At 36.5% G+C, this 23,756-nt stretch overlaps 2 protein-coding genes across 3 annotated transcripts in view; one reads left to right on the top strand and one right to left on the bottom strand.

Moving 5' to 3' along the window:
* LOC137012301 (lipoxygenase homology domain-containing protein 1-like) overlaps positions 1 to 13,134 on the top strand; it is a 43,393-nt gene extending 30,259 nt beyond the window's left edge. The window contains exons 30-43 of the mRNA XM_067375426.1: positions 3,289 to 3,451; positions 3,579 to 3,730; positions 4,046 to 4,255; positions 4,363 to 4,486; positions 4,990 to 5,198; positions 5,570 to 5,755; positions 7,913 to 8,040; positions 8,312 to 8,429; positions 8,507 to 8,684; positions 9,001 to 9,186; positions 9,322 to 9,492; positions 9,803 to 9,941; positions 12,366 to 12,521; positions 12,654 to 13,134. Coding sequence (XP_067231527.1) covers positions 3,289 to 3,451; positions 3,579 to 3,730; positions 4,046 to 4,255; positions 4,363 to 4,486; positions 4,990 to 5,198; positions 5,570 to 5,755; positions 7,913 to 8,040; positions 8,312 to 8,429; positions 8,507 to 8,684; positions 9,001 to 9,186; positions 9,322 to 9,492; positions 9,803 to 9,941; positions 12,366 to 12,521; positions 12,654 to 13,134 — 2,601 coding nt within the window. The remainder of the gene's footprint in view (positions 1 to 3,288; positions 3,452 to 3,578; positions 3,731 to 4,045; positions 4,256 to 4,362; positions 4,487 to 4,989; positions 5,199 to 5,569; positions 5,756 to 7,912; positions 8,041 to 8,311; positions 8,430 to 8,506; positions 8,685 to 9,000; positions 9,187 to 9,321; positions 9,493 to 9,802; positions 9,942 to 12,365; positions 12,522 to 12,653) is intronic.
* Positions 13,135 to 14,419: 1,285 nt separating this feature from the next.
* On the bottom strand, positions 14,420 to 22,549 carry psmd5 (proteasome 26S subunit, non-ATPase 5). 2 transcript variants are annotated; one of them, XM_067376370.1, is made up of 10 exons: positions 22,377 to 22,549; positions 21,894 to 22,038; positions 19,738 to 19,851; positions 19,517 to 19,645; positions 19,330 to 19,439; positions 19,102 to 19,244; positions 18,089 to 18,280; positions 17,164 to 17,273; positions 16,950 to 17,090; positions 14,420 to 14,887 (listed from the first exon to the last, which is right to left on the bottom strand). In XM_067376370.1, exons 1-10 carry the CDS (start codon positions 22,547 to 22,549, stop codon positions 14,630 to 14,632), a joined length of 1,515 nt encoding a protein of 504 aa, XP_067232471.1. In that variant the 3' UTR covers positions 14,420 to 14,629. The 2 variants fall into 2 exon arrangements, with proteins under 2 accessions (XP_067232471.1, XP_067232472.1); XM_067376371.1 differs by lacking the exon at positions 16,950 to 17,090.
* Between the last annotated feature and the right edge of the window lie 1,207 nt (positions 22,550 to 23,756).

Here is a 23,756-nt window from a genome sequence, read left to right as displayed (position 1 = left end):
CAATAACAGCCACTCAAACAAAACAACAACAACAGAGCAATGTTGTAAAAGTCAGATATTATAAAGTCAGAATTGCGAGATATAAGGTCAAAATTGTGAGATATAAATTCAGAATTGTGAGTTATAAAGTCAGAATTGCGAGTTATAAAGTCAGAATTGTGAATTATAAAGTCAGAATTTCATGATATAAATTCTGAATTGTGAGTTATAAAGTCAGAATTGCGAGTTATAAAGTCAGAATTGTGAGTTATAAAGTCAGAATTTCATGATATATATTCTGAATTGTGAGTTATAAAGTCAGAATTGCGAGATATAAGGTCAAAATTGTGAGATATAAATTCAGAATTGTGAGTTATAAAGTCAGAATTGCGAGTTATAAAGTCAGAATTGTGAGTTATAAAGTCAGAATTGCGAGTTATAAAGTCAGAATTGCGAGTTATAAAGTCAGAATTGCGAGTTATAAAGTCAGAATTTCATGATATAAAGTCAGAATTTCATGATATAAATTCTGAATTGTGAGTTATAAAGTCAGAATTGTGAGTTATAAAGTCAGAATTGTGAGTTATAAAGTCAGAATTGTGAGTTATAAAGTCAGAATTTCATGATATAAATTCTGAATTGTGAGTTATAAAGTCAGAATTTCATGATATAAATTCTGAATTGTGAGTTATAAAGTCAGAATTGCGAGTTATAAAGTCAGAATTGTGAGTTATAAAGTCAGAATTGCGAGTTATAAAGTCAGAATTGTGAGTTATAAAGTCAGAATTTCATGATATATATTCTGAATTGTGAGTTATAAAGTCAGAATTGCGAGTTATAAAGTCAGAATTTCATGATATAAATTCTGAATTGTGAGTTATAAAGTCAGAATTTCATGATATAAATTCTGAATTGTGAGTTATAAAGTCAGAATTGTGAGATATAAAGTCAAAATTGTGAGTTATAAATTCAGATTTGTGAGTTATAATCAGAATTGTGAGATATAAAGTCAGAATTGAATGTTATAAAGTCAGAATTGTGAGATATAAAGTCAGAATTGAATGTTATAAAGTCAGAATTGTGAGATATAAAGTCAGAATTGTGAGATATAAAGTCAAAAGTGTGAGATATAAATTCAAATTTGTGAGTTATAATCAGAATTGCATGTTATAAAGTCAGAATTGAATGTTATAAAGTCAGAATTGTGAGATATAAAGTCAGAATTGTGAGATATAAAGTCAGAATTGTGAGATATAAATTCAGAATTGAATGTTATAAAGTCAGAATTGTGAGATATAAGGTCAGAATTGAATGTTATAAAGTCAGAATTGTGAGATATAAAGTCAGAATTGTGAGATTTAAAGTCAGAATTGCATGTTATAAAGTCAGAATTGTGAGATATAAAGTCAGAATTGTGAGATATAAAGTCAAAAGTGTGAGATATAAATTCAAATTTGTGAGTTATAATCAGAATTATGAGATATTAATTCAGAATTGTGTGATATAAAGTCAGATTTATGTGATATAAAGTCAAAATTGCCAGATATAAAGTCAGAATTGCGAGTAATAAAGTCAGAATTTCATGATATAAATTCAGAATTGTGAGTTATAAAGTTAGCGTGGTCGTACCGGCAGGGTCAAACAGGAACAAACAGGAGCAATAAGGAACAGGCAGAGTCGTAGTCAGGGTACAGGCAAGGATCGAGGCAGGCAGCAATGGGTCGTAAAACAGGAATCAGGCAAGATCAATCACAGATAGACAAACAGAATACAAGGTAATGCTCAGAATTGCAACACGAGTGAAAACAAACTTCGAAAACTTCGCGGTGAGGTGGTGTGAGTGAAAGTCCTTTATAGTCCTGTTAACAAGATGCAGCTGGGTGTGGTGACAGTGAGGAGTGTGTGCATGGCTGTATGTGGCGACAGGTGATTGTTGTGGAGTGAACATGTGACTGACAGAGAGAATTGTGGGAAGCGTAGTCCGGGGAGTGACAGGAACAGACGGTGATCGTTACATAATGTCCCCCTCCCGGAAGGCGCGTCCTCGCGCCGTAGATGGCACAACTGGGGAGGGGGGGTGGGTGCCCTGGAGACCTACAGGCAGGAGATACTGGATGTGCAGGCGGGTATGGAGGTCTCCAGGGCAGGTCCAGGAACTCAAGCAGCCACGGCGGGTCAGGAGCCTCGGGTGGCGACGGCAGCAGGGCAGAGGCTAGCGAAGGGGCCACCGGGCTTGAGTGGGAAGCGTAGTCCGGGGAGTGACAGGAACAGACGGTGATCGTTACAGTTAGAAAGTCAGAATTGTGAGTTATAAAGTCAGAATTGTGAGTTATAAAGTCAGAATTGCGAGTTATAAAGTCAGAATTGTGAGTTATAAAGTCAGAATTGTGAGTTATAAAGTCAAAATTGTGAGATATAAATTCAGAATTGTGAGTTATAGTCAGAATCGTGAGTTATAAAGTCAGAATTTCTTGTTATAAAGTGAGAATTTCATGTTATAAAGTCAAAATTGTGAGTTATAAAGTCAGAATTGTGAGTTATAAAGTCAAAATTGTAAGTTATAAAGTCAGAATTGTGAGTTATAAAGTCAAAATTGTGAGTTATAAAGTCAGAATTGTGAGTTATAAAGTCAAAATTGTGAGTTATAAAGTCAGAATTGTGAGTTATAAAGTCAGAATTGTGAGATATAAAGTCAAAATTGTGAGTTATAAATTCAGAATTGTGAGTTATAGTCAGAATCGTGAGTTATAAAGTCAGAATTTCTTGTTATAAAGTCAGAATTTCATGTTATAAAGTCAAAATTGTGAGTTATAAAGTCAGAATTTCATGTTATAAAGTCAAAATTGTGAGTTATAAAGTCAAAATTGTGAGTTATAAAGTCAGAATTGTGAGTTATAAAGTCAGAATTGTGAGTTATAAAGTCAAAATTGTGAGTTATAAAGTCAGAATTGTGAGTTATAAAGTCAGAATTGTGAGTTATAAAGTCAAAATTGTGAGTTATAGTCAGAATTGTGAGTTATAGTCAGAATTGTGAGATATAAAGTCAGAATTTCTTGTTATAAAGTCAGAATTGCATGTTGTAAAGTTGCAATTGCGTCTTATATTTGAGTTTATACCTCAAAATTCTGACTTCATATCATGCAAATCGGACTTTATAACTCACAATTCTGACTTTTTTTTCTTAGAATTGTGAGATATAAATTTCCAGTTCTGAGAAAACAAGTGTCTTTTCCCCCTCATAATTGGACATTATTACACGCAATTGCGAGTATATATTGCCAAGACTAGAAAATGTGTGTGATCATGCAGGGCTCTGAGACGGCAATATTCCCATGTGAGGGATGGTTGGCTCGCTCGGAGGAGGACGGCGAGACGATTCGAGAGCTGGTGCCGTCTGACATCATTGTAGAGAAACTATCACGAGATGGCACCCTCAAAGTCATCGAGACAGAGGTGGACGACGCGCTGGAGAGTAAGTCACACTATACATGTTTTAATTCATGCATTCCCTGTGAATGAAACCCACGATATTAGCGTTGCTAGTGCCATGCTCTACTGTTTGAGCTACAGCAATGCTTTTGCATGTGTGTGTGTTGCAGTACACACATATACAGTGACAGTAACCACAGGAGATGTGTATGGAGCTGGCACTGATGCAAACGTGTTCATCACTCTCTATGGAGACATGGGCGACACAGGAGAACGCAAACTAAGCAAGTCTGAGAACAGCAACAAGTTTGAGAGAGGATCGGTGAGACACTCAAATACAGATGTATTTCTGTCTTTATGAGGATATCATCCTAATGTTTCTTAATTTTAGGTAAAATTTGGATCTTTATGAAGCTATTTCACATGTGGCAATAGCCTCAAAGTGTGTCATGTTTTATTATCCATGTGAGAACAGTAAAGTAACTCACACACTTATAAACAAAGACACCGTTTAAAATTGCCATTCAAAAGTTTGGGGTCTAATATTTTCAATAATGTTTTTAAATTTAATGCATTATTGCTGAATAGAAGTACTGACCCCAAACTGCTGCTGACTACGACTGCTCTGATTGGTCAGGTGGATACATTCACTTTGGAGGCAGTGGATCTGGGACAGGTGTTCAAAATCCGTGTTCGCCATGACAACAGCATGCTGAGTGCTGATTGGTACCTGGACCAGGTGGAAGTGCTAGACCAAGACACAGAGGAAGTGTTTCTCTTTTTGTGTGAGCGATGGCTCTCGAGAAAGAGGGAGGACAAACGGATCGACAGGGTGTTCTACGTTAAGGTCTGCCTGCATGTGTGCATGCGTGCGCCCGTGCATGCATGCGTTAACAATGTTGCTTTTCAGACTAGTCCAGAGTGCATCTACATGTTCTGTGTGTGTGTATGTAGGGTTATGAGGGAGAGCGAGAGACCGCCTTCTGTCCAATTAAAAAAGTGACAAATCTCGACAGCAACATGAACAAGAAAAACAAGAAACGACATTCAGAGGAAGATGAAGAAGAGGAAGGATCACGTATGTACAACTTATAGAGTCCCACTCCAGAACATACAGTGGGCTTCAAAATTCTGAGACCACCAGTTAAAATGTATTTGATTTTTTGCCCTTTGAACAGAGCAGAATATGAGATATAAAATCTTAATTTTTTTAGGTTTCAAAATGCTAAAATATTCTATTATTATTGTTTATTCAACATACCAATTTAAATATTCTGTTAAATTATTTTTAATTTTTTTTTTGCATTTTTTAATGGAATTAAATGCTTTAATAATTTAATTTAATTTAATTTAATTTTTAATTTAATTTAATTTAATTTAATTTAATTTAATTTAATTTAATTTAATTTAATTTAATTTAATTTAATTTAATTTAATTTAATTTAATTTAATTTAATTTAATTTAATTTAATTTAATTTAATTTAGTGCAATGCCCTGGCAGCCAACCACAATTTTCTAGTTGAATTTAATATGAGGAAAAAAAATTAAGTCTGTGTGTGTTCGCGTGTGTGTGCGTACAGTGATTCCCTACCACTTTTCGGTGATAACGGGTTCAGATCGGGATGCTGGGACGAGTAGCCGAGTGTACGTCATCATCATAGGAAAGAAGAAGAAGAAGAGGACAGACCGCCTTTGGCTCGACTTAGATGGTAAAAATGCATTCCTGCCTGGATCCCTGGATTACTTCACCTGTTATGGATCTGATGTTGGCGAGATCAAGACAGTGCAAGTGAGGAAACACACACACACAATTTTGTTTTTGTGAATTGTGGGGACATTCCACAGGCATAATGGTTTTTATACTGTACAAACCATATTCTCTATCGCCCTACACCAACCCTACACCTAAACCACAGAAAATTGCCCACATTTTTACTTTCTGTCTGAATTATAAGCCTTTTGAAAAATGGGACATGGAGTAATATCCTCATAAGTCACCCTCTCCTTGCTATACCTATGTTATTGTACAAATTTGTGTCCTGATATGTATCAAACACACACACACACACACACACACAGATTCTGCAGTTTTGTATTCCATAAACTCGTTGTACAGTCTGTATAGAAACTGTAGATGTTGGTGGTTTGTGTTGTATGTAGTTGGGTCACGATGGGGCGACCCCAGAGAGCTGCTGGTTAGTGGATGAGTTGTCCGTCGAGGTGCCGACTAAAGCAGTGCGGTACGTGTTCCGCTGTAAATGCTGGTTGGCCAAAGACAGAGGAGACGGACTCACCACCCGTTTCCTAAACGTGCAGGATGCAGAAACTGTCAACATCTCTCAGAAGGTACACCATTTCATTTCAATAGCTCATGTAAGGTGATTAAAGTATAGCCTACACTCCTGTTCCAAAGTTTTATGGGTAGGTAAGATTTTTTAATGTTATGCTTATCAAGGCTGCATATATTTGATCAAAACAGTTAAAACATTAATAGTGCTTGTTTTTGCCATGAAATAAAAAATAACAAACGTACAGTGGCATGAAAAAGTATTTGAACCCCTTGCAGAATCTGTGAAAATGAGAATTATTTTAATAAAATAAGAGGGATAATAAAAAATGCATGTTATTTTTTGTTCAGTACTGTCCTGAGTAAAATATTTTACATAAAAGATGTTTGCATTTAGTTCACAAGACAAAACAATAGCTGAATTTATTCAAATAACCCCATTCATAAGTATGTGAACCATTGATTCTCAATACTGTGTGTGGTCACCTGATGATCCACGACTGTTTTCATGTTTTGTGATGGTTGTTCATGAGTCTCTTGTTTGTCCTGAGCAGTTAAACTGAGCTCTGTTCTTCAGAAAAATCCTCCAGCTCCTGCAGATTCTTCAGTTTTCGAGCATTTTTTGCATATTTGAACCCTTTCCAGCAGTGACTGTAGGATTTTGAGATCATCTTTTCACACTGAGGACAACTGAGGGACTCAAACACAACTATTACAAAAGGTTCAAACATTCACTGATGCTCCAGAAGGAAACACGATGCATTAAGAGCCGGGGGGGTGAAAACTTTTGAATTCACATATCAAGGTAAATTGTACTTAATTTTTCTGCCGGGAAACATGCAAGTATCTTCTGTTGGTTCCGAAGGGCAGTACTAAATGACAAACAATGACTTTTAAACAAAATAAGAAAAACTGTGAAATCTTCATCCTGTTCAAAAGTTTTCACCCCTCGGCTCTTAATGCATCGTGTTTCCTTCTGGAGCATCAGTGAATGTTTGAACCTTTTTTAATAGTTGAGTTTGAGTCCCTCAGTTGTCCTCAGTATGAAAACACAGATCTCAAAATCCTAAGTCACTGCTGTAAAGGGTTCAAATATGCAAAAATGCTTGAAAACTGAAGAATCTGCAGGAGCTGGAGGATTTTTCTGAAGAACAGAGTTCAGTTTAACTTCTCAGGACAAACAAGAGACTCATGAACAACCATCACAAAACATAAAAACAGTCGTGGATCATCAGGTGACCACACACAGTATTGAGAATCAATGCTTCACATACTTATGAATGGGGTTATTTTAATAAATTCAGCTATTGTTTTGTCTTGTGAGCTAAATGCAAACATCTTTTATGTAAAATATCTTACTCAGGACAGTACTGAACAAAAAATAACATGCATTTTTTATTATCCCTCTTATTTTATTAAAATAATTCTCATTTTCACAGATTCTGCAAGGGGTTCACATACTTTTTCATGCCACTGTAATTGTGACTTTTTTTCTCGCAATTGCAAGTTTATATCTCACAATTCTTACTTTTTTCTCAGAATTGCAAGATATAAACTCACAAAAGTCAGAATTGCGTGATATGAAGTCAGAATTGCCTAATATAAACTTGCAATTCTGAGAAACAAGTCAGAATCTGACCTTTTTTCTTGCAATTCTTACTTTTTTCTCAGAATTGTGAGATATAAACTTTTTTCTCACAATTGAGTTTTTATCTTATAATTCTGACTTTATAACTCGCAATTGTGAGTTTAAATCTCGCAATTCTGAGAAAAAAGATAAAGATGAAGTCGCAATTACCTTTTTAATGTAGTGGCGGAAACAAGCTTCCATAGTTTTCTATTTGAATATATTGTAAAATGTAATTTATTCCTGTAATCAAAGCTGAGTTTTCAGCATCATTACTCCAGTCTTCAGTGTCACATGATCCTTCAGAAATCATTCTTATATGCTGATTTGTTGCTCAAGAAACATTTCTGATTATTATCAGTGTTGAAAACAATTGTGCTGCTAAATATTTTTGTGAAAACTTTGATACATATTTTTTTAGGATTCTTTGATGAATAGAAAGTTCAAAAGCATGTATTTGAAATAAAAATCTTTAAGTATTAATTTATTATATATATATATATATATATATATATATTACTGATCCCAAACTTTTAAATGATGTGTACAGTACAGAAAGTGTACTTCATGAAAGGTCTTTTTCTCCAAGGTGATCTATGAGGCAACCGTGATAACAGGAGATGTCCAGCATGCCGGTACGGACACACAGATCTATATGACTGTGTTTGGAGTCTACGGCACGTCAGAGGAAATGCTGCTGCCAAAATTAGAGGACAGGTACGTATGTACATGCAAACAAAGAAACACAAGGGATAGTGTACAATCATCTGGTCAATACTGCAAGATAATTATGTTTTATGCATTTTATTTAGCAGAAATATTGAATTGAGTTGAAACTATTTAGATATTTAAGAAAAAAGAAGGAAATTAGAATGTACTATTAGCAAATAGGTCACCGCAGTTTCTTAAAAATTATTGTTATACATACAGTATATTACGTTTAAATTGTCTAATTTTTTATGTTTAATGTATTTGTGTTTGTGTGCAGGTTTGAACGAGGGCAGAAGGACACATTCAATCTGGAGATTGAGGATATCGCTCCTTTGAGAAAGATGAGAGTGCGTATAGATGGTTCTGGAAGCAGACCTGACTGGTTCCTGGATAAGGTTTGTAAGAGAAAGATGCATACAGTATACTGTACCTTCTGAAGCCTTTGAGTGTATTAATGTGCATATCTATGCAGATTGAACTGCATAACCTGCAAACGGATGAAGTGGCATTATTTACGTACGAGGAATGGCTGTCTCGCTCATATGGCCCCAATCGAACCCTCATATGTGAAATGCCTGCCGTGATAAATGAGGAGGAAATGGTGGAGCTCACCATCTACACGGTCTCTGTGAAGACCAGTGATGCAACTGGTACACAAATCCTCATAACTGTCTTCAACTGTTTTGAGGGTTTGTTCACACTTGGCAGGTTTGGTTCAATTAAAACGAACTCAGGTGTGATTGCTCTGTTAGTGCGGTTCATTTGACTCTGCCATCCAAACGCTGCCATGGATGTTAGGTAAGTTCAATTGCAAAATGTCATTAGAAGCTGCTTTTTGTATTCCTTTTTGGTCCGGAAACTGCAAGTGTGAACACACCCTGAAAGACTTTTCATACTGTCAAAAGCTTGATTTGTTGTTTTTATAGTCACAGATAGACTGTAACCTATCGGTGGTTGTTTTTTTAGCGGCTGGAACCGATGCTAATGTGTGGATGATTATTTTCGGTGAGAATGGTGACACTGGAACACTAGCTTTGAAAGAAAGCAACAACACCAACAAGTTTGAACGCAAACAGATGGACACATTCCGTTTCCAAGACATCCTCAGCTTGGGCGAGCTCTCGAAAGTGCGCATTTGGCACGACAACTCAGGTGAGCCAATCAGAGTGCTCAGCATAACACTACTGAGCCAATGAAATGAGTGATGAGCAAATTAGCCAGTTAAACTCTGACATAAAACCTTTATTCGTTAATATGCTCAAAACAAGTGTGTGTTTGTGTTGACAGGTCTGGCTCCTGGTTGGCACCTGGAGTATGTGGATGTGCATGACGACATCATGGGGAAGAAGTTTCGTTTCCAATGTGACCGCTGGCTTGCCAAGAACGAGGATGATGGACAGATAATGAGAGAGCTGGCATGTGCCAACAACGATGCTGTGGATTTTGATGAAAAAACCAGTGAGACAGACACATTCTTATATTTATCTCCATAGAAACGTAGCTTGACAGAATTCAGTTTGAACAGTTTTGATCAACTGGCCCATTTCAGTTTTACTTCCATAATGTGACATTTACTAGATAGTAAACAGGGAAATAAATGGACTTGATGACATAAGTCAAAATACATTATTTCATTATTATTAAAAAAAAAATTAAAAAGTTATTTTAAATTGTAGTAATATTTCACACTATTACTGTTTTTACTGTATTTTTGATTTTCTTACCAACCCCAAACTCCACCATGTGTTTTGCCTTCTGTCTCATACAGAATATGAGATTCTGGTCACGACAGCAGATACAGATGATGCTGAAACCAAAGAGAACGCCTGGATTGTTCTAGAAGGGAAGAAGGGACGTTCCAAAGAGTTTGTGTTGGAGAACTCGACTAAGAAGAAGCGTTTTTTACGGTAGGTGTACACAGGGGGTGAAAAGTACTTTATGCCAGGAATATATGCCCACCAGGACTCTAGGGGGCCCCAAATCACCACTTTGGGATTTTTTTATTAATTGTTTATTTTTGTATCTTATATACAAGAACAAGTAGTGATTGAGAGGTGAAAGGGATGAAAATTTACCACACAAAGGTCAGAATTACAAAATCAGAATAAACAGAATATTGGTGGGGATGATTCCAGTTACAGACAGGGAAAGAGTAGTGATATATATGGGGATGGCTGTTAAAACTACAGCTCTGTAATTATAAGCTATTCTCTTTGTGTGATTATAAGCTTGTTGCGCCGTTTAGCCACTATGTTTGCTTTTTTGATGATTTTATATTACTGCCTTCTGGAATGTAATGGTTAAAATAAGAATGACATGTTATGTTCAGATGATGTTTAAGGTGCCCTAGAATCAAAAATTAAATTTACCTCGGCATAGTTGAATAACAAGAGTTCAGTACATGGAAATGACATACAGTGAGTCTCATACTCCATTGTTTCCTCCTTCTTATATAAATCTCATTTGTTTAAAAGACCTCCGAAGAACAGGTGAATCTCAACATAACATCGACTGTTACGTAACAGTCGGGATCATTAATATGTACGCCCCCAATATTTGCATATGTCAGCTCATGTTCAAAGCATTACACAAGGGCAACCAGTATTAACGTCTGGATCTGTGCACAGCTGAATCATCTGAGCGCGTGATTTAAAGGGGCCGCAGCCTGAATCGGTGCATAGTTAATGATGCCCCAAAATAGGCAGTTAAAAAAATTAATTTAAAAAAATCTATGGGGTATTTTGAGCTGAAACTTCACAGACACATTCAGGGGACACCTTAGACTTATATTACATCTTGTAAAAACTGGTTCTAGGGCACCTTTAAGTATTCACATTAAAGGTGCTCTAAGTGATCCTGGGTGGAATAACTTCCTGTTGATGTTCGAAGTGTTCTCAAACAAAACAGAGGCTAGCTAGACCCTCCCTCTTCCTCCTCCTCCTCCCCCTCCCCCCCCTCCCCTCCGTGCTTCCTGAAACAGTCATGAACACACATTTAAAATGGAAGTAGCTTGCGAATTGGCTGGAGCATTTTTATTATGTTTCGTGGTCCAGGCTGCATCAGTTTGTTTTTGTTGCCGTTTTTGGAGCTTGTGGCGACTACAGAGACCATGTTTTTTTACAGTGTGTTCAGGGGACAGGCAGCTAGCGAATAGTGAGATGTTTGCTGTATGTGACAAAAAATGTTTTGGCCTAAAAACGCATGACATCGCTTAGAGCACCTTTAAGTAAGATTTTTGTATTGGAGGGAGATTTTACTTTTTAATAAAAAGACAATGAATTTTATTGTTGTGTAACAATTTTATGCTTATTCTGAATGAGTTTGATAGTGCTCCGTGGCTAACGGCTAATGCTAAACTGTTGAAGAGATTTATAAAGAATGAAGTTGTGTTTATGAATTATACAGACTGCAAGTGTTTAAAAATGAAAATAACAACAGTCTTGTCTCCGTGAATACAGTAATAAACGATGGTAACTTTAACCACATTTAACAGTACATTAGCAACATGCTAACGAAACATTTAGAAAGACAATTCACAAATATCACTAAAAATATCATGATATCATGGATCATGTCAGTTATTATTGCTCCATCTGCCATTTTTCACTATTGTTCTTGCTTGCTTACCTAGTCTGATGATTCAGCTGTGCACAGATCCAGACGTTAATACTGGCTGCCCTTGTGTAATGCCTTGAACATGGGCTGGCATATGCAAATATTGGGGTCATACATATTAATGATCCCGACTGTTACGTAACAGTCTGTGTTATGTTGAGATTCGCCTGTTCTTCGGAGGTCTTTTAAACAAATGAGATTTATATAAGAAGGAGGAAACAATGGAGTTTGAAACTCAGTGTATGTCATTTCCATGTACTGAACTCTTGTTATTTAACTATGCCAAGGTAAAATCAATTTTTAATTCTTTAGCAAATTATAAATTTGATTAAGAGTGAATGTTTGCATTTTTTTTATATTATTTCCAAATATTTGAAATACAAAGTTGTGTCATGAAACTCTAGATAGCACAGGCTGATAGGTCCTTAACTCAGTCTGCTTGCAATCACATCATTCTCTATAGGGCACAGCTGACTGGTCCCTGCTGTATCAGTAGCCAATGAGCTCACTGCTCAATACTTGGTCAGCATTTTCTGTAGCAGCTGTAGCATGCTTTCAAAACCCTCCACCTTCCCCAGCTCAAATTACAAAATTGTTTTTCTTTCTTCTTTTAAATCCCTTTAAATGCTTTAAATTTTTATTTTGTTCAAATTACCCATGATTCTTTCTTGCACACATGTTGCTCAGTTGCTATTATTTTTTATGTGTGATTTCAGAGGCTGTACGGACCGCTTTGAGTTCTCCTCCAAGGAGTTGGGAGACATTGCTAGTATCTGTCTGGGACACAACCCGAAAGACGGCAAGAAGGTCAAAGTTGAAGCCTCCTGGTGGGTGGAGGAGGTTGTTGTCACAGAGAAGGAGCTAGGCAATAAGTGAGTGACCACTAATTTTAAGATTAGTGTTAAATTATGATTTAAACCTCAGGACTTAGTTATAAGCATTTACAGTTATTGGCTTGTAAATGCATGCTCTTTACCATCCCCATCCTGTCCATTTTCACTCAGGTATATCTTCCGATGTGACGCCGCCATCCCTCTTTCCTCAAAACGAGATGAGTTCCAGACATTCGAGTGCAGCAAATTCATTGAGAGCTTCACCAGCAAGGCCCAAAGCCTCGTACCTGTAAAATACGAGGCCATCGTTATCACAGGTGACGAGAAGGGTGCGGGCACCGACGCCAACGTCTTCATCACCATCTTCGGCTCCAATGGCGACTCCGGCCGGAGGCAGCTCTGCCAGAAATTCCGGAACCTGTTTGAGCGTGGCCAGACAAACCGGTTTATTCTAGAACTGCTGGACATGGGCGACCTGCTCCGAGTGTGTGTGGAACACGATAACTCCGGAATCAGTCCTGGTTGGCTTCTGAGCAGGATAGAGATTACAAACACGGCCAATGGTGTGACGACGATATTCATTTGTGGGAAATGGCTGGACAAGAACAAAGCAGACGGGAGGATAAAGCGTGTGATATATCCAAAGTATTGAGTGACATTTAATCAACCAGTCAATGATTAAATCAGTATTAGTAGTGATTATTCATTACAAGAAATTCTCATATCAACAATCCTCCATCATTTACTTCCCCTCAAGTAGTTCCAAACCTGTATGAATTTTTTTGTTCTGCTGTACACAAAGGATGATATTTTGAAGAATGTGTGTAACCAAGCAGATCTCACCCCCATTTACTAGCATAGTATTTATTTTTCCTACTATGGTAGTCAATGGGGGGCGAGATCTGCTTGGTTACACACATTCTTCCAAATATCATCCTTTGTGTACAGCAGAACAAAAAAATTCATACAGGTTTGGAACTACTTGAGGGGAAGTAAATGATGACAGAATTTTCATTTTTGGGTGAAATATCCTTTTGAGATAGTGTGTGTCAGGTAATACTGATATTTGGTTTGATATTTTTTCCCACTTAATGGCAGCTGATTTTTTTATTGTTGTCTCAGGAACAGTTTAAGCAGGTGAATGAAGGAGTGTTGAAGGAGTAACTGTATTTACACCTTCACTTTTAACTGGCCAATCAAATACACTCTGCATTCGGACCATATGCATTGCTCAGATTGTTATAGAAAATAGCAGGATTTTGTTTTCATGATCACCCAGTCTGCTTGAGATTCACCCTCAGCTCTTCTCAAATCATTGGTAAAACTTTGGAAACATTTGAAATGGAACATCCCAGTCTCTCTCCCATCTTCCAGAGTGCCACTTCCCTGTACATGTCACCAATGTGCCTCTAAAGAGTTTGTATGATTTTATGGATGTGTGAAGGAATACTTTTTTGTTTGTATTTTTAATGGTATTATTTTCTACATTTACCTCTGTGAGGCTGTGCATGTGTGTGCAACAAGGTTTGTTCAGTAAAACTCAACCCTGAATACACTGCTTCAATTTAGATTTTTTTTTTATGTTTTTGAAAGAAGTCTTTTCTGCTCAACAAGGTTACATTCATTTGATAAAAAATACAGTAATATTATTACAATTTTAAATACCCATTTTCTGTTTGAACATGTTTAAAAATTTTATTTATTCCTGTGATCAAAGCTGAATTTTCAGCATCATTACTCCAGTCTTCAGTGTCACATGATCCTTCAGAAATCATTCTAATATGTTGATTTGCTTCTCAAGAAACTTTTCTTATTAATCTTTTGTAACATTCAAAATGGTTTTACTTTCACTTCATTTAATGCATCCTTGCTCAATAATAGTATACAAAGCTAGTGTGTATATATATGAACAAAACACCAGCAATAAACCACTCAAATGTAATTTTTATTGGCACAACAAGATACAAACCAAACCAAATTCAACATCTGGAAGTATAAACAGTTGAACAGCTGTGTGTGTGTTTGTGTTAAGTGCTATAAACTCAAACTGCTCGAGAAGAAGCAGCTTAAAGAGCTTTTGGTCACATTTAATCTTCTCTCAATAGAAAAAACAAACCTTTGACATTAGAAAAATGTGTGCGTCTCTTTCAGTCGGCTCCCTCTGTGGTGACTGAAGACACAGCATTGATGTAATAGGGTCCTTCGTTCAGGTAGGTTTTTAGCTTTAAGTAATTGTGTGCTCCAAAGATCTCCTGAGCGCTTGAGGAGCTCAACAACGCCCCCACCAGCTCAAACTTACAATCCTTGGCTTCTTTTCCCGTCCCCACTGAGCGATCCATCACCCACTCCAGGAATCCAGGAGTGTCCATCATCAGCTGCTGACCCCACGGCTGACAGCCAATGGCCTGAACACAAAACAGTGGAGAAAACAACTTAAGCTTGCATTTTAAGAGATCACCATACATACACAAATGCAGCTGTCAGTGCTCTTTAAGTTGTTTACGTTCATTTTTATTGTAATGTTACAATCGAGACATGAGGTAATGAAATGCCATCTCTTGTGACGCTTTGCAGACTCTCTGGCTGTGTGCGTTCATGTGTTTTGGAGCAGGCATGGCTTTGGAGAGCTCTCAAAGCTAGTTTGCTATTGCTAGCCTCTCCGAAATTGCCCACCCTAGTTAAGACTTTTATTATACCTTTTATTAGATTTTATTAGATATTTAAAGGGGTCCTTGATTATGATTATGATTTCAGCTTTGTTGTTGTTGAGCAACCGAAGCGTGAGCTTTTAATGCTCCGCCCTCTTCTGGAAAGGGGGCGGGGAGCAGCAGCTCATTTGCATTTAAAGGGACACACAAAATGGTGTGTTTTTGCTCACACCCAAATAGGGGCAAATTTGACAAGCTCTAATAAATGATCTGTGGGGGATTTTGAGCTGAAACTTCAGACACATTCTGGAGATACCAGAGACTTATATTACATTTTGTGAAAAGGGGCATTATAGGTGCCCTTTAAGAACTTTTTATGATCTTAAATTTGATAAAAACTGAATTTAAGACTTTTTGATGGACCCTGTTTGATGGCATACACCACAATGATGTGGCGTCAATGGAAATTTTTAAACCAGCATGCAGTGCTTCAAGTCAATCACTGATTGGTCTGTGCAGCACACTCTACATCATCCCAATTCCCAATTTATGCATTATTCTATGCCATTTTCTAGTATAAATAGTGCAAGTTGTGTATTCACACTAAAAATGGTAAAAAAAAAAAATAAAAAGTTCACTTAAAGGTGCCCTAGAACGTTCTTTCACAAGATGTAATATAAGTCTAAGGTGTCCCCTGAATGTGTCTGTGAAGTTTCAGCTCAAAATACCCCATAGATTTTTTTTAATAAACTTTTTTAACTGCCTATTTTGGGGCATCATTAACTATGCACCGATTCAGGCTGCGGCCCCTTTAAATCTCGTGCTCCCTGCCCCTGAGCTCTCGACTCTACATATAGTGCATAAAAAAAGTTCACACAGCTAATATAACCCTCAAATGGATCTTTACAAGATGTTCGTCATGCATGCTGTATTTTTTGTGAGTAAAGTATTTATTGAGATGGTTACGTTTGATTTTGTGTTTGAGGCTATGCTCTGTGGCTAAAGCTAACATTACACTGTTAGAGATATTTATAAAGAATGAAGTTGTGTTTATGAATTATACAGACTGCAAGTGTTTAAAAATGAAAATAGCGACGGCTCTTGTCTCCGTGAATACAGTAAGAAACGATGGTAACTTTAACCACATTTAACAGTACATTAGCAACATGCTAACGAAACATTTAGAAAGACAATTCACAAATATCACTAAAAATATCATGATATCCTGGATCATGTCAGTTATTATTGCTCCATCTGCCATTTTTCGCTATTGTCCTTGCTTGCTTACCTAGTCTGATGATTCAGCTGTGCACAGATCCAGACGTTAATACTGGCTGCCCTTGTCTAATGCCTCGATCATGGGCTTGCATATGCAAATATTGGGGGCGTACATATTTATGATCCCGACTGTTGCATAACAGTCGGTGTTATGTTGAGATTCGCCTGTTCTTCGGAGGTCTTTTAAACAAATGAGATTTATATAAGGAGGAGGAAACAATGGAGTTTGAGACTCACTGTATGTCATTTCCATGTACTGAACTCTTGTTATTCAACTATGCCAAGGTAAATTCAATTTTTGATTCTAGGGCACCTTTAAAAACCCAGATGATGCACTTTAATTAACCAAAGAAATTAAGTAAGTGTGGAATGTTGGACACTTCATGCACTCAACTGTCACGGCTTTAATGATGTAGCGGAGGGGGAGGGGCATCAGAGTCAGATGATGAATGACAAAATAACATTTTAAAATGTATACACTATACAGTTGATTACGCAGTGTATAGTGCGACAATTGGAACACAACTTCTGTGTCTCTTACAGTGAAGATTCGTAGTGCGCTACAGTGGAGCTCTGGGAAGGGCTGCGTGCTTATGTTCCGGAACATCGCCATGGGCTGAGAGCTCAGACAGTTAAACCACGACTCGGTCAACAGTAACAGGTCGTCCGTTTGCTGCTCCGCCTACACAAACCACAAATATTTCAGACCAAAAAGCTTCAAAGGAACATTTGAAGATCCACCCACACACACTTACAGGTAAAGTGAGCAGCTGCGCCAGAGCCTCCAAACATCGGACTCTGAGTTCAGTGGCTCCATCAGAGGCCGCTTTACTGATTCTCTTCAACACCGACGTGAACTTCTCACCTGTGATAGACAGCAGAGTTAGAAATATTTCAAAAGTGTCAAAAAAGTCAAGGTATCAATGCAGATTCAATTCAGTAAGATTTAGATTTGGTTCATTTACATTTATGCATTTAGCAGACACTGATTCGGTTTGATTTTATTCTGATTCTTTTAAGAATATTTGAGAGTTAATGTCTCTTTTGCTTACGTATGAGAGTAGGATCTGTTTCCAGCTGGTATTAAGATGCATTTTGTTCGATCAAATCACATTTAGATGAGGGAGACACATTCCTGTTTCCACCTGGTGTTATAATCCGTCTCTTTTGTCCACTTTCAACCACTTCTGTCCTGATTTCTTCGAGGGGAGGGTCTATGCGGTTTTTCATATTCAAACCAAACTTGGGTCTTCAGCTGACAAAGTTTAAATCCCATCTGGCTAGCGCGCTTCCCATAACGTTTACTCATTAAGTCAGTAGATGGTAAATAGGTGGTCTTTTGTGGCTGTTTGAACACATTCAACCACGAGCGTTTATACTTTGAAAGCAATCCGGTCAAGTGCGTTTTCGACTACCTCTGGAAGTGGTCGAAAGTGGACAAGCTCAAAACATTTTAGACCAGTTTACACCTGTATTTAGCATCATCCACTTGAGATCCGATTGACCAAAGTGCATCTTAATACCGCCTTTGAAGTTCGTGTCCTTCGAAAGATCTCTGAACTGGGACACAGCTATTGTGTGTTGTAACTATTGTAACTTTACTGAACTATTGAAAGCAGCTCTGAAACAAACATGACTCGCTCTGAATGGCCTATTCTGTGTGTGTTCACAAACAGTTACCTGTTTTATGCAGGACCTGTTTACCCTCCACGGTACCGCCAAGCACTCCGAGCGTATCCAGGGCAACAGGAGTCAGTGTGGGGTCAAGGTTCATCGCCATGGAGAAGACCACCTCAAGGAATACTGGGTACTTCTCGCAGACCTGCTGAGGGCTATCCACGATCGCCAGACTGCCAAAGAACTTCACCAGCCCTAAAATAACAACAACAACAATAATGATAATAATAAAACATAAAAAAAGAATATTTACTTTGTTTTATTATTATAACGTTATTATTAATACATTTTCAATGATTAAACTTAAAATCCTTGTGCAGAAATCATTGAAAATGTCATGAAAATTGTTGAATATAAATGTATGAATATAAATAGTTTATATTAAAATAGCTAAATAATTATTATTATAAGTTATAAATCATTATATTATTGTAAAAGTTATGTAAATTGATTATCATAATTGTTTAATATTGTTTAATAAATTGTCTATATTTAAAATGCTGAAAATGTAATATTCTTCTTACATTTTCAGCATTTTAAAAAATTACATAGGTCCAAAAATATAATATTACAATTTATAATAAAAATATAATATTATTTAAAATATAATAATAATAATATTGACATTTTTTAGGTTTTATAACATTTATATTCAACATTTTTTACTGGAACTAAGGATCTAAAAATACAAAAGATTAATAACAGCAACAACTAAAACAATATTAATAATAATAATAATAATAATAATAACAACAACATTTCAGCAATTTGAATATAAACAATTTATACTGATCATTTTCCACGACATTTCCAATGATTACAGTATAAGGATTTATAAACAAACAAATAAATAAATAAATAAAATCATTGTTACATTTTCAGCAATCTGAATTTATATTCAACAATTCATGACTTTTCCATAGCTTCTGAAGATTTCTAGACCTGGAAATTTCCCTCATATTCCCTCAGGTTTTTCACGGCTGTCTGAATAAAAAAAATCACATTCATACACACACCTGGAAGGTAAAGGCTTGAGAAGGCGTCGGATTCTGCGGCGATTATCATGTTGGAGATTTTATCCATGATGCCCTGCTGTGCCAGATACTGACGGCCATGCTGACTCTGAGCCAGACTGGTCACCATCTCTATAGCAGTTGCTCTGGAAAGAGAGGCGAGAAAGTTTACCTCTGCAGGAATAAATGTGTCTTATATTATATTGTATTGTGTGTGTGAGAGATCATTACCTGACCAAAATATCATCTCCGGTCAATTCTTCCAGCAGCTGTGAGATTAAACTGCTGTTGGCGCAGTAACCCAGAGACACTGGAGACACCGAGGACACCTCCACTATCAACTGGACATACACACACACACAATTAAGATCAAATCTCTGATGAAATTCACTCCTTTCATCCGTCGATTATCACGCACCTCATAAACTCTGTATCTGATGATGTCATTGGTGAGCATCACATCCTTGAGCTTGTTCAGCAAATCAGAGCGGAACAAAGCATCAAGCCCCGCCTTCGTGTTGCTGAGTTTACTAAGGGCAGCTATCGCCTGACAAAAAACAAATAAAAGGACAAAAACTCGCTTCAACATAAGTCATGCAGGAAAATAGTGTTGTTGCATTGCAGTGTGGGTCTCTGTACCTCTTTGGCCACAGCTATACGTTCAACGCTGATGCACTGAATCACATCACACAGGATTTCTGTGCTGTTCAGCATCTGGGTCACTCCATCAGCGTGAGCAGCCACACGGCCGATCTGTGGACACAGACACAGCCATATTTAGAGTATACTTCTATAGAGTGCAACACTAAAAATCCCATTCATTTTTCGCAGACAAATCTCCACCGGAAGTAAAAAAACACCCTTCATTTTCTCCATAGGGAAATTGATTTTTAACAATAACTGTCAGTCTGCATTATTTTTAACTTAGCTTTAAAATAATCACTCATAGTGAAAAACTACATTACCCATGATGCTGTACAGAAAATTCCACAAATCAGAGTCACCACAAGCAAAACATGGCAAAAGAGCTCTTTAGCTCTGCCCAGTCCCATGAAGCACTGCACATTACACTACACTACCATTCAAAAGTTTGGAAACATTACTATTTTTAATATTTTTGAAAGAAGTCTCTTATGCTCATCAAGCCTGCATTTATTTGAGCAAAAATACAGAAACACAATTTAAAATAATGGTTTTAATATACTTTAAAATATTAGTTTTTTCTGTAATGCAAAGCTGAATTTTCATCAACCATTACTCGGGTCTTTGGTGTCACATAATCCTTCAGAAATCATTCTAATATGATGATTTGATGCTCAGTTATTATCAAAGTTGGAAACAGTTGTGTCGCTTAATATTTCTTTGGAAACTGCGATACTTTTTCAGGATTCATTGATGAATAAATGGTCAAAAAGAACAGCATTTAAAAATATAGTAATAGTAAATAATAGTATAATAATAGTATAATAGTATAATAATAATAGTAATATTTTCTAACAATATAAATCCTTACAATCACTTTTTATCAATTTAACACATCCGTGCTGAAAAAAGTATTCATTTCTTACAAAAAAGAAAGAAGGAAAGAAAAAAATACTGACCCCAAACTTTTGAACAGTAGTGCATATTGTTACAAAAGATTTAATTTAAATAAACGCTGCTCTTTTTAAACTTTTTATTCATCATAGAATCCTAAAAAAAAGTATCACGTTATGAAAAAACAAATTAAGCAGCACAACATTTGTCATAAATCAGCATATTAGAATGATTTCTGAAGGATCATGTGGCAATTAATGATGCTGAAAATTCAACTTTGCATCACAAACATAAATTATATTTTAAAGTATATTATAATTGAAAACCATTATTTTAAATTGTAATAATATTTTATAATATTACATTTTTTTCTGTATTTTTGATCAAATAAATGCAGGCTTGATGAGTAGAAGAGACTTTTTTCAAAAACATTAAAAATAGTAATGTTTCCAAACTTTTGAATGGTAGTGTATATATGCATATTTAGCAATAAACATAAAATATATAGTTTATACACATATATAATCACCAACTTTAAATCAGTAGTTTTGTATTTCTTCATCATTTTTAATCAGATCATGCCATTTGCAATGCTTTAAAGCCGTTAAGTATGAAGTCTTGTACCAAGTGTTGGGTGCAATTAATTACTAAGTAGTAATCTAATTACTGTTACTTAATTGCTTTAAGTAAGGAATTTCTCTTATTTTTTCAGTTACAGTTACTTCTGATGTAATTGCATTAAATACTGTATAGACTTTAGAACAATTCTACATGGATTTAACATTTTATGTGTTTTTAATGTAACCTTCTCCCTTTACAGACTTTGTCCAGTTCAAGAATAATTTATGCAACTGTATATTGTTTATTTGAAAGAATCAAAGTGCAGTTTCATGTCTATCCTTGTATTGTTCAACTTATCAAAGTTGATATGGGATTTAGATAGTAGTAATAAGCAATCCAATACTTTTTAGAGAGAGTAATTAGTACTGTAATCTAATTACACTGTTAAAGATGTAATTAGTAGCTAGTAACTAATTACTTTTTTAGAGTAACTTACACAACACTGCTTGTACCTTTGTATATCTGTCTGATTTTCAAACACTTTTTTTGCTTTAAATCAAAGTCGTAATGTTGTTATTCACATTGTAGCTGGTTAGTTTGGTTCATTGCTCATTTAAAAATACCTATGGGGAAAAAAATGAATGGGAAAAGGCAGCTGAAAAAGTGAGTGGGAACTATTGCACACCTGTACCACTGACCTGTGTGAGGGTGAGCACTTTGACGGAGTCATCAGGATGGCTCAATCCACTCTGGAGCGCCGTCTTGTAGTTCTGAGCCAGCTGGATGGGCTCTAAAGCCTGCAGAAAACGACTCAGGATTTCCACACACACCTCGATCTGCTCTCTGCAACCAAAACAGTCCGAATTTAGTTTTACATGACATTTTCCACCCTTTTCCTTTTTGCAACTTATTTCAAAAGTACAAAAAAAAGGGGCTTTCGATTATCACAGTTTGGTGTTTTTATGCAAAACAAAGTGGTTGAATCTGTGTGCAACAATATATGGATTAGATACATTTTATTTCAACAAATGTAGATTTAGAGTAAATTGCTCCACATTTTGTGGGATTAAAATAATGTGAAAATTTTACTTAAAACGGCTGAAATCTGTTCCTTAATACAAGTATCAGTGTGCAGACTGTAGTATTATTGTGCCTGTTGACTCAGCAGTATCAACACTCACTTGTCATTTGTGTTTAAAAGGCCGAATATGATCTCCAGTCGAGCTCCAGACACCGCCTGCCTCAAACCGCTCACGGGCGTCGAAAAAACAGCCGTCCGGAGGGTCTTGAGCTCCTCGATAGGATCTTCTGATGCACAGATTTCATTCAGCAGACTCTGTATAGGCGCCGCCATCTTGCTCCAATGTTTGCGTCACGTGACCGAGGGGCGGGAAAAATGCGCCTGGGCTCATTTGCATAACGTTTTGCACAGAATGCGAATGAGAAATAAACGCCTACAAAAATGACCATAATATAATATAATAATATAATATATATTTTTATTTCATAATTATATATTCACATTTTAAAGTAGTGGTAACTAGTGGCAGAAACTATGGATAACATGACAGCCGTGTAAAGGACGTGCGACAATGGACGACGCGTAGTTTGATACGTAAATCAGCTTGTTTCTAATTTTGATAAAATTACATTTTTAATGTTTTTACACAAGAAGTTTTGATAAATACATCTCATATTTGAGGAGTCAAGCGCCAGTTTCCACAGGTGGGTGTTCAGGTAACGTATAAACGCTCTGTATTTTATTATATTGTATAAAAATGTGTTCGTACAACTATACAGATTTAATTATTTTTGCTTCAATGGAATCTGTGAAGAGACTGTGCCTTGTTTTCAATATAAATCCCATCTCCAGCACTAATTATGGATTTGATTGTGAGGAGAGACTCTGCACGTCCCTCTACTGGCCGCTAGATGACGCCATTGGGGCTTGTTGTTGTCTGTCCTTTATCTTCATTAATTGATTATTTGTTAATTAACTACGAGTTTCCACTCTTTTTGTCACCTTAATGTGATGGTATCAGGTGGTTATACCACGCTGTTTTTATATATATCACGGTACTGATTGGTTTCCATATTTATATACAACATCATTGCCATAAATCGTGTCAAAAAATGAATACACCTACATAAAAGCACCATATAGTATAATCTGGAACCATACACTGATATTTTGTGTTAGTGAAGGCTCTAACAAAAGTTGATCTATAGTCAATTAAGCTGGTTCTGTATCTTCAGATAGCAGATCTTAGAACATCCATCTGGTGTTGGGACTGGAGTGTATGTGAATGTGTGTGTTTGCATCTGTACTTCTCTTCATATCAGTGTTTGTGGACTCTGTGAGCGTGTGAGGTGCATGCCGACCTGTTGCTGGGTATTGAGCAGTAATCCCTGTTAAGCAATGGGAATGTAGGCAGAGTGCCAGTGGATAACTTCAGGATCATTCTGGATTATTCCACACTGGCAGCTCCATTTAATGCCAGCCACGCAAGTGCCCATCCATAGAGCTTCTACAGCTGGAGAATGTCTTGGTGATTCCTTAC

The sequence above is a fragment of the Chanodichthys erythropterus genome, chromosome 22 (assembly GCF_024489055.1).
Source record: "Chanodichthys erythropterus isolate Z2021 chromosome 22, ASM2448905v1, whole genome shotgun sequence".
NCBI lineage: Eukaryota > Metazoa > Chordata > Actinopteri > Cypriniformes > Xenocyprididae > Chanodichthys > Chanodichthys erythropterus.
The sequence above is the reverse complement of the archived record's forward strand: the minus strand, read 5'-3'. Positions and strand labels throughout refer to the sequence as shown.

Excerpts from the sequence above, each read along its gene's own strand:
- psmd5 (XM_067376370.1), bottom strand. The coding sequence starts at position 22,549 with ATGGCGGCGCCTATACAGAGTCTGCTGAATGAAATCTGTGCATCAGAA. Across the intron at positions 19,646-19,737 it reads GTATAGCTGTGGCCAAAGAG|GCGATAGCTGCCCTTAGTAA; the intron begins GTACAGAGACCC and ends GTTTTTTGTCAG. Across the intron at positions 17,091-17,163 it reads CGCAGCTGCTCACTTTACCT|GCGGAGCAGCAAACGGACGA; the intron begins GTAAGTGTGTGT and ends TGGTTTGTGTAG.